A 10,163-nucleotide genomic window follows, 5' to 3' on the forward strand; every position below is an offset into this window, starting at 1 on the left:
GGCTAATTTCTTTCTATTTTTGGTAGAGACGGGGTCTCGCTCTTGCTCAAGCTGGTCTCGAACTCCTGAGCTCAAGCAATCCTCCCGCCTCGGCCTCCCAGAGTGCTAGGATTACAGGCGTGAGCCACCGCGCCCGGCCTATGTTGTATTATTGTCTTCATTTTGCAGACAAACTGAGGCTCAGAGAATTTAATTAACTTGCTCAAGATTACATAGCTAGTGAAGGATGGAGTTGGAGTTTATACCCATGTGTGCGTTGCACTGTTTGAATACTGCTTATTTTCATACGATGTCTGTCTTCATATAGATTTGATGCTTTTGTTGTACCAATTCTTATTCTTACTTCCCTCTGTCTAGAGAAAGCTCTGGTGCCATTAAACTCTCAAACTATAGAATTAATATTGGCTATGTACACTTTTTCTTGGAGACAATGATAGTCATGCATAGTAATCACTTCTATGTTGGCTTTTTAAATAATTTGGTTGGATACTGCATGTTCACATTTACAGTTTCTTTACCACATTTCTGGGTTATTCTCTATCCCTGAGGAACAATCCCTTTCCACTCCTTTTTTCATTTTAGTTTTTGCCATGGAGTGGTCCCTTAATCCATTGTTACCTTTTACTCATATAGTTTATACTTATGTACACTCTTGGCCCTTGGGTTTTCTATGTCAGCCTGTGCTATAGTCTGAATTTTTGTGTCCCCCTAAATTCATATGTTGAAATCCTAACTCACACAGTGATGGTATTAGAAGGTGGGGACTTTAGGAGGCTCTTTGGCACAGCCCTCATGAATAGGATTAGTGCTCTTATTAAAGAGGCCTGAGAGAGACCCCTTGCTCCTTCCACCTTACTCCTACCACCATGTGAGGATACAATGAAAAGATGACTGTCTGTGAGGCAGGAAATGGGTCCTCACCAGACACCAGATCTGCTAGCATCTTGATCTTAGACTTCCAAGCCTCCAGAACTGTGAGAAATAAATTTCCATTATTTATAAACCACTCAGCCTATAGTGTTCTGTTATAACAGCCTGAGTAGACTAAGACAGCCTCTTCTTCTTTCCCCTTTCTAATAGGTTATCAAATCTATTTAGAATTTTTTCTTCCTCTACTTAAATGGCATAGTTACTGAGGTACTAAAGGACTACATTCCAAAGTAGTGTGATTGTTTGAAACCAGAGGTAGTGATTTCTGTATTTAGTCCTGAGATTAGGGCATTGATTCTGCATCAGTGCGTCCCAGTTATTGATAACAAAATTGAAATTTCAGAGATATAAATGTTGAAAAAAGGTTGAGAATAGTGGAGTTAGAGAAACCAAACAAGATAATTGTTGATCTTTTTAAAAGGTTGCTTCAAAAAAAGCTAATCTCCTAGTGCCACTTGGTGTTTAAAACAAAACAAAAAAGCTAACAGTTTTTCTTCTGATTATAAAAGTGATTATAACTGATTTGTTACATGTGACAACTATTTAATAATATCTCCACATTTTATAGTATTTTACTTCTTAAGGATTTTCACATTATCTCATTTGATCTTTATGACAACTTTGTAAAGCAGTCTTACTGTATTTTATAGATGATGAAATTGAAGATTAAAGAGATTAAAGTAACCAAAAGTCACATGCCTCTAAATGGGGAAAGTGGGCCTAGAACTTGGGATTTCAGTATTCAAGTCCTATGTGATTTCAACTACCTTCACTGCTTTTTAAGTAAACAGCAGCTAGTAATTTCCTCTTGTTGACAGATTTACTGATTTCTAGATTATGTTATTTAGAGATTACGTGTGTGTACTTATGTGTGTTCTGCACATATATGCACACTTACGTATGTTACTACAATTCTTTCTACTTCTAATTGCACATTTTGGGGCTTTTTTTCTCCTTCCAGTTTTTAAAGATAGTTCCCAGAAAGACCTGCTGAATTTTACTGGCACTATTCCTGTAATGTATCAGGGTAAGTGTGGAAGTTGAGAAAATGTGGAAGTTTTCTAAAAGAGCAGTTCATTTAATAAGAACTTACATTTGTTTATGCTATAACATTCTCAAAGTATTTTCACATATATATCATCCATACAGAACCTGACTTGATCTGGCAGGATGCTGTTCGAGTCAAGGAAGGCCTAGGTTAATGTCAACAGATTCAATTCAATTCAATAGATACTCGTTGTCAACCATGTACCCACTACTCTGGTAGGTTCTAGGGCGCAAAGGAGAGTAAGACAGATATAGACTTCCTCTTGGGGAGAGTTATCTCTGTTTTCCATAGCAAAGTGTAGGGATCCCACCTTTTTCTTCATGACATCTGTGTTTTATTCCCCTCTTTTTCCCTGTGTATGATGTAGCATTATCTCCATTCCATAGGTGAAACTGAGTCTTAGCCTGGTCTGCTTTGCCTGAGGCCACACAGGTAGTCTTAAACTAACACTTCAAACTCTAATAGGAAAGTTGTAAAACACGGGGGTCATTAAAGCTCAAAGAAAGGAACACATTTTAGGGTGACCTAAGGGGTTAAAATAGGTAAGTGTTTGCCCAAAAAGAAAGAAAAAGACACTAACCTATTCTATACTTAACTTTTCCTGTTTATCCAGACCTACTTGCTCCTGTGTTCTATAAGGATGAACATTTCAGATAGGTATCATAGAAGGTTGCTTATGTATAGTAAGATTTAAAGAACACAGTGACTCTTTGGTTCCAAAATATTTCTCTGAAGTGATGCTCGAAATTCTACCATTACAATTAGAAATTCATTCTTTTAAAATGCAAATAATCCCAGGAATAATAATATCAAAAATCACCAATATACAGTGGTGTGCTTGTGGGAAATTTTCAGTAAATATTTGTTGAATGATTTAGTTTGTTTGATTACTGACTGAAGGGCTTAGGGGTAAATGAGCATTTGAAAGAGGAGGTGACGGGGAGGAGCCAAGATGGCGGACGAGAAAAGCCGCCAGTCAGCGTGTCTCTGCAAAAAAGACAGATTTTAGAAGAAAGTGAAAAAAATAAACTAGCAGAAAAACATAGATCGGATGAGGGTCGGAAGGAAGGGTGCCTGAAACTACAGGAGACTCCACGGGAAGACGTTGCGGAGGAGAACTGGAAGGAGAAAGGTCCCGAGAGGCTTGGAGTCCAGCGACAAGGGTAGGTGGAGCAGATAACTTCCACCTCCCTTGCATCTTGGACTCCTGGTGGGCTCCTGAGCGGTTGGAGAGACCTGCCATCACCAGCCCAGAGACCGCTGCCGCCAGTGAGTGGTGGCCTCTTGCGGACTCAGCGCCGGCCTCTCAGCTCCCTCGGGGCACCTCTCTGTGCACAGACCCTAGCCTATCGGCAGATGCCATAATGCTCCATTCTCTCCTTCCCCTTGCCTACCTGTGGGTGCCCAGAGAGACAATTTAGCCATCACACGGAGGCATCTCCAAAGAACGGGACCTTTCATTTTGGGGCCCTACAGCAGACTGAGGGGTACTCAGACTGTGAGCTCCCTACCCGCCAGCCCTCCCAGGTGCTGCTTGCCTGGTGACTCCAGGAGAGCGGGACAAATCCCAAGGTGGAGTGAAATCGATCCAGCTTGGGCACCCTGTAGGTGATTCGAGACCAGCACCCCTCCCCCTGGCAGGGTCAGGGATTGATCTCCAGGGCCCAGTGGACAGGCCTTCAGACCACACCCTGTACACCCAGGTCACGGTTGCACTGCCCTGGGGCACAGAAGGGATATCTGTGAAAGAGCCTACTGAGGAATGTATGCCTTTGGGGCAGATCAGCATGCCTGAGTGGCAACCCTCCTCCCAAAAGAGGACTGTGCACCCAGCTCGGGCTGCGATCCTGGGTTCCTGGGTAGGGAACCTCCCGGCCCACGTCACAGCCAGGGGAGATCCATTGGCCTGAGGTCCTGCCTGCTGGCAGAGGCCTGGGAGAGACCACAGAGTGGGGGAGGGTGGAGGGGAGCGAGACCTGCTCCAGAGCGCGGGTCTCAGACAGCCCCACCCCCCACACGCAGACTTTTCAGCTGAGTGGAGCCATTTCAGCCCCTCCTAGCAGCTTTGCACTGAAGCAAAGAACAGACCTTTGACCCCTGCTAATAGCAGTTGTGGAGCCTGAGGGCAGGCTTACCCAACCCAGCCCCATCCAGACTCACTCCCTGTCCTACCCCCACTGAGGTGGAGAATAAGGACACACCTGGAAGTCCCAGGGCCCCACCCACCACCCGAAGCACAAGAGGGCCTCTCCAGAGGAACAAGAGCTGGTTACAGGACCCAAAAACAGCACTGCAGCTCGCTCCTCCCAGCAAGTGCCACCTACTGACAGGGAGGTCATTCTGCACACCCTTTTACTGCATCTACTGATTCATCATAAAGGGTGTGGTCAAATCTCACCCACAAACACAACCTACTGGCTCAGAGACTAAACAGGGCGTGTCATCATCCAAACGAAAATCTAAAGGCAAGAAGGAACAACTGATGCAGATAGGAAGGAACCAGTGAAAGAACTCTGGAAGTATGAAGAATCAAATGGAAAGCACACCCCCAAAGAGGAACAACGGCTCTCTAGCAATGGGCATTAACCAAACTCAGAACACTAAAATGACAGAAGAATTTCAAACATGGATTGTAAGAAAACTCAATGATATTCAAGAAAAAATGGATGACCAACACAAAGAAACCACAAAAAAATCCAGGACTTGGAAGAAAAATTCACTAAAGAAATTGAAATATTAAAGAAAAATCAAACCAATCTCCTGGAAATGAAGGACTTATTCAGGGAACTACAAAACACAGTAGAAAGCCTCAAGAACAGGGTAGATCAAAGAGAAGAAAGAATCTCAGAGATTGAAGACAACTCCTTCCAATTGAATAAGTCAGTCACAGAGATCAAGCAGAAAATTAAGAGAAAAGAAAGAAGCCTACAAGAAATGTGGGATTATGTGAAAAAACTGAACCTGAGGGTGATGGGGATTCCCGAAGGTGAAGAAGAAAACCTCAAGGGCTGGATAAGCTATTTGAAGAATTAATAGAGGAGAATTTCCCAGGCTTTGCTAAAAATCTAGATATACAGGTACAAGAAGCTCAACAGACCCCAGGCAGATTCAATACAAATAGGAAGATGTCACGACATGCAGTCATCAGATTGACCAAAATATCCACTAAAGAGGCCCTTCTACAAGCTGTAAGACGAAAGAAACATGTACAAAGGAAAGCCCATCAGAATAATGCCAGACTACGCAACTGAAAGAGGAGGTATACTGAAAAGAGGGTTGAGAAGGATCTGGAAACCAATTAGGGAGAAAAGAGTGGAGCTTGCTGTCTCTTAGAAAGGGTTTAGCTTGTACAGTGGGAATACATTGCCCAGAAGACACCAGGAAGCTGCATTTTGGGGGACTCCTTTTAAAGTATAATAAGTGCTTCTTTGTGGTAGCTCCTAGATCATCACAAACCCTCCTTAATTTTTCCCCCTTCCCCTCCAATGATGACTTGTTGCTAGAGGTGCACTCACGTTTTATTCTGCCTCTGTGTATTTCCCACCATGACACCTTTTGGCACTGGTAGGCACTCAGGAGATGCATAGAAATTCAGATTATTTTTATGCATAGAAATCTGGTTGGAGATGAAAGCAGCTAGCCATGTATTCCATGTAGAGATTGTGGAATCAGGTGGGCAGAACAGTGATAGAGTAGATTTTTCTTTTCCTTCCTTGTTCCTCCCCAACCAAATTCTCAGACTGCTTTCTGACTGCCTAGAGAACTTACTCAGACCTATTCCTCCATTACTTGTATTTCGCATTTATCTTGGTTGGATGTTAGAAAGAAAGGTAAAGGAGGAAACTGGAGGAAACTGATTAAGGTAATTCATTCTGAGGGATGAAGGACAATTCTTACCCACCCTAATGATTTCAAGAGTAGTCACATATTAACAGAGGAGCTTATGAATTTAAATGAACTACTGCTTAGTAGCATTTCAGCTTCTGGGGCAGTGTGGTGAGATAACATCAGGGCAGAAAGGTTATCTTAATACCATCGGTTAGATGCCCTTTGTTGGCACTCTGCCTGTCCTGCAGCCGTTGAGCTACGTCATTGATTCTTATGCTCGGGCCTTCCCCAAGGTAGTAATACTGACCGCAGTACCTTTTTTTTCAGTACACTTTTCTTTTTTTTTTTTTCCTTTGCTTTTGACTAGAATTATATTAACTCATTGTGAATGCACACTAGTTATTTCCTGCCGATCAGAAGGTCAGAATGTATTAACTTTCTCGTCTGTAAAATGGGCCAATAATAGAGCCTACCTTAAAGTTGGAAGTATAAATGAATTACAGTAAGTAAAGCTCTTCGCATAGTGCCTGGCACATAGTAAGTACTCAGTAAATGTTGGCTATTATTTGTCTGCCTTTATTACTCTCTTTAAGTTAACTAGTTTTATTAGTAAAATGATAGTATATCCTCATGCTAAAAAATTTAAACAGTTGGGAAGGGATGAGGTTAAGCCTGTATCTAACCTCCCACCCAGTCCTATTTCCCAGCTGAAACTTCCGTTAATATTTCCTTATGAATACCTGCCAAAATTTTCTGTATTGTTTCTTACCCATCCAGATTATGTTAAAGTCATGATGACATTTTTTTCCTCACACACCTATTCTTTAGAGATACGTATCATCTTAATAAGATCACACCTATCTAAATTTTATTTACATCTAACTTAAATTACATTCTTATGATATAATTACTTTAAATCTGAGGACTCTGCATCAGGAATTCTGACTCTTCAGCAATGAATTACTAAAACCTAGATGGGCGCGTTGGGAGGAAGGGCATTTGCTGATGTGAAGGAGGGAAGGAAGAAGAGACTAGAGAATACCAGCAGTGAAATCTTACCAGTTAGGCACGGGCATCAGGGTCACCAGGTGTTTCACCAGGCATGGGCTGTTAAAGTACATGAACACTGCTGGGGCGGGGCATTAATCGATCAGAGGAAACTTTAAGTAGACATTTCTTTCCTTTTCTTTAATGTGTAATGATTAATAGAAGTAGTAGCTCCATCAGAGTTTGGGCTACCACTCTAGCAATATTAGTAAACATTAAAAAAAATTTTTAGATGGCCTAGAACAGTGGCTTTCAAATGTTTCAACCGTGACCTACAACAAGAAATACTTTTATATTGTTAGCTAGTATGTGTATATGTGTGTATGTATATAACTGAAATACCATACTACCTGTCACGCATTCTATTTTTTATTTAATTCCATTTAAAAATATTTGCAACCCATGAAACTAATTTTATGGCCCATTTATTGTGACAAACAGTTGAAAAACACTAGTTTAGAGTATACCACATATTAGACAGTAATTTCTGGGGGAATGTCATGGAGTGTCTTGGTACCTGTTGGTCACTTTGTGGTGATGTGATTACATGACTTAGTAGTCATAGGGTTATCTATGGACCACCAGCTGTGGGGCGTGCCCATACATGTATTGTAAATACTCAGACAAAAGCAGAAAAGGAGTATGGTTCTGAGAATGGCCAATATAAAATCGGTAGACCCATAGGTATTAGAGACACTTCGATAATATATTAATTTTCAATACTGGTTGTACATTATTAGCATTACATAGGAAGTTTTTAAAAAATGTCCAGACTCATCCCATTGAAGCTTTGGGGGTATGGCCAGGATATTGATGTATGAAATTCCTTAAGTGTTTCTAATGTGCAGACACAGCTATCGTGCTTAGGGGAAGACGAAGCAAGATGAAAAAAGTAGCTGTCAGAGGAAGCAGGATTTCCTTAGTAAGAAAAGGACTGTAGTGAAAAAGAGAACTATTTATTTTTTATATCTGGCCTATTTCCAAAATAGGTGTGAGGTAAAAATTACCCTTCATAGTATGTACTTACCATGTCTTGTACTGTTCTAAGCATTTTACATATATTAACTAATTTCATCACAGCTAGATGAGATTAGGAGCTATTATTTTATAACGGAAGGAATTGAGGCACAGGGTAGGTAAGTATCTTGCCTAAAGTCATATGGCTGGCAATGTGTGGAACTGGGATTTGAACCTAGATATTCTTGCTCCTGAGTGGCTATGTCCTTAAGTAGAGTGAAAGACATGCAATAAGACTATGAAAGCAGGAATAAATATCAAGAGCTATAATAGAACAGCTAAAGTAACTTACCACATTTCTGGTTTAAAGTTAGGTGTTTTTGTTTGTTTGTTTGTTTGTTTGTTTGGGTTTTTTAATTTATTTTTTTTTAAGACAGGGCCTCGCTCTGTCACCCAGTCTAGAGTGCAGTGGGGTCATCATAGCTCACTGCATCCTTGAGCTCGTGGGCTCAAGAGATCCTCTTGCCTCAATCTCCCGAGTAGCTGGGACTACAGGGGTGTATCACCATGCCTGGTTATTTTTTCTATTTTTTGTAGAGACGGGGTCTTGCTATGTTGTTCAGGATGATCTCAAAGTCCTGGCCTCAAGCAGTCCTTCCCCTTGGGCCTCCCGAAGTGCTAGGATTACAGGTGTGAGCTACTGTGCCAGGCCCCTAGGTTTATATTAAGTTTAGTTTGGGGCTTCCTGGCAACCAAGGCAGTCAAAGATTTTGGCTCTTGGTAGGCATGGACATATATTGTTAAAATTGGAGGAGCATACATTCAAGTTCCTATCTTAGCTCTGTTCTCAAGAATAATAGTTTTTTGACCTTGAAGTTGTCATGTACAGAGCCTACTTTCTCTTCCATAGAATGAGGATACTGAAGTGCTTCCAAAAAGTACTGTTTCTTTTAGTGTTTAAAAAGATACATAGATCATTTGCATCAAAATCTTCTGGAGTGTGTATGTGTGAGTGTAGGTATGTGTAAAACTGTTTAAAATGCAGATTTGGGGGCCCCATCTCACATCTACTAAGTCTCAATCTCTGAAGGTGAGTCTCAGGATTGGCATGTGTTTACGTTCTTCAGGTAATTCTGATATACACTAAAATTTAAGAATCACCAGACAGGTGATTGTTAAGGTTATTTTCAGCTCTAAGTTCAATGTCTGTATGTGTGTTATAGTATCTGTAATTATTGACCTTCTTCAGGGCAGGTATAAAACTCAGTTTGGTTCATTCTCTCATTTTTCATTTGTTTGCTCATTCTTATTTATATAAGAAACTTTTATTAAGCACCTAGTATGTTAGGCACTATACTTGATGCTGAGGATATAGAAATGAATTAGACATAATCCTATCTAGAAGTTTACAGTGTTAAAAGGAAAATAGATCTGTAAGAACATAACTTCAGTGTAGAGTAAGCAAAAAAATGTAGGTATCAACTACCTTTCAGGGAAGGTACAATGCTTGCGTAGGGCAAAAAGAACTACATAGAGAAGATGCTGTGTTCCAAACTTCTGGCACAGTAGTCTCTGTAAATATTTATTGAATTGAATTGGATAAGTTGATGATTGTCTTAATTAAGCTTACTCAAGTGTTATACTGGTGTTCTATTAGGAACATATTTCCAATGTGAATGTGAATTAAATGGGGGAAATAGGCTTTGTTTTACATCAATCCTTTATATATAAACTTGACTAGACTACATGTTTCTTAAAATGCCACCAAGCTATATCATAAATAGAATTTACATCCTTCATTATTGTTTGAAGATGTGTTTATTTTGTCTCACATAGGTAATACATACAACATACCGATTCGTTTGTGGATTTTGGATTCTCACCCTTTTGCTCCCCCCATTTGCTTCTTGAAGCCGACTGCAAATATGGGAATCTCAGTTGGAAAACATGTGGATGCTCAAGGCAGAATATACTTGCCCTATCTCCAAAACTGGAGCCATGTAGGCCCAATTTCAATTTTCTTCAAAAACCTTTTACTGTATTTTTCTGAATATTTAGCTTTGATTCTGATGGTACAAATAAGTATAATACTGCATTTTCTTTCAATGATATTCTTCATAGAGTATTTGAAAATAGTTTGAAATTGAGCTCTGTAGGGTCACCCAAGTCCCAGAACCCTAATGACAACAGCCTGTACAAAACTGCTTTTTCCAGATTTGGGAGCCAACTGTTGTTTCCTCTCTCTCTTTTTATAGTCACTTGACACTTGAGAAAGTACATGAAAAGTTACTAACAAGAGATAAGGGCATTATTTCCTAGTCCCTCCCTATTAAAGAGTCTTATGTTTCATTTT

At 40.4% G+C, this 10,163-nt stretch overlaps 1 protein-coding gene across 1 annotated transcript in view; it reads left to right on the top strand.

The window, feature by feature from the left end:
- UEVLD (UEV and lactate/malate dehyrogenase domains) overlaps nt 1-10,163 on the top strand; it is a 50,744-nt gene that overhangs the window by 5,335 nt on the left and 35,246 nt on the right. Inside the window, exons 3-4 of the mRNA XM_012654167.1 lie at nt 1,892-1,957; nt 9,647-9,810. Of these exons, the coding sequence (XP_012509621.1) occupies nt 1,892-1,957; nt 9,647-9,810 (230 nt within the window). The remainder of the gene's footprint in view (nt 1-1,891; nt 1,958-9,646; nt 9,811-10,163) is intronic.

This window comes from Propithecus coquereli, unplaced genomic scaffold (assembly GCF_000956105.1).
Source record: "Propithecus coquereli isolate 6110/MARCELLA unplaced genomic scaffold, Pcoq_1.0 Scaffold44, whole genome shotgun sequence".
NCBI lineage: Eukaryota > Metazoa > Chordata > Mammalia > Primates > Indriidae > Propithecus > Propithecus coquereli.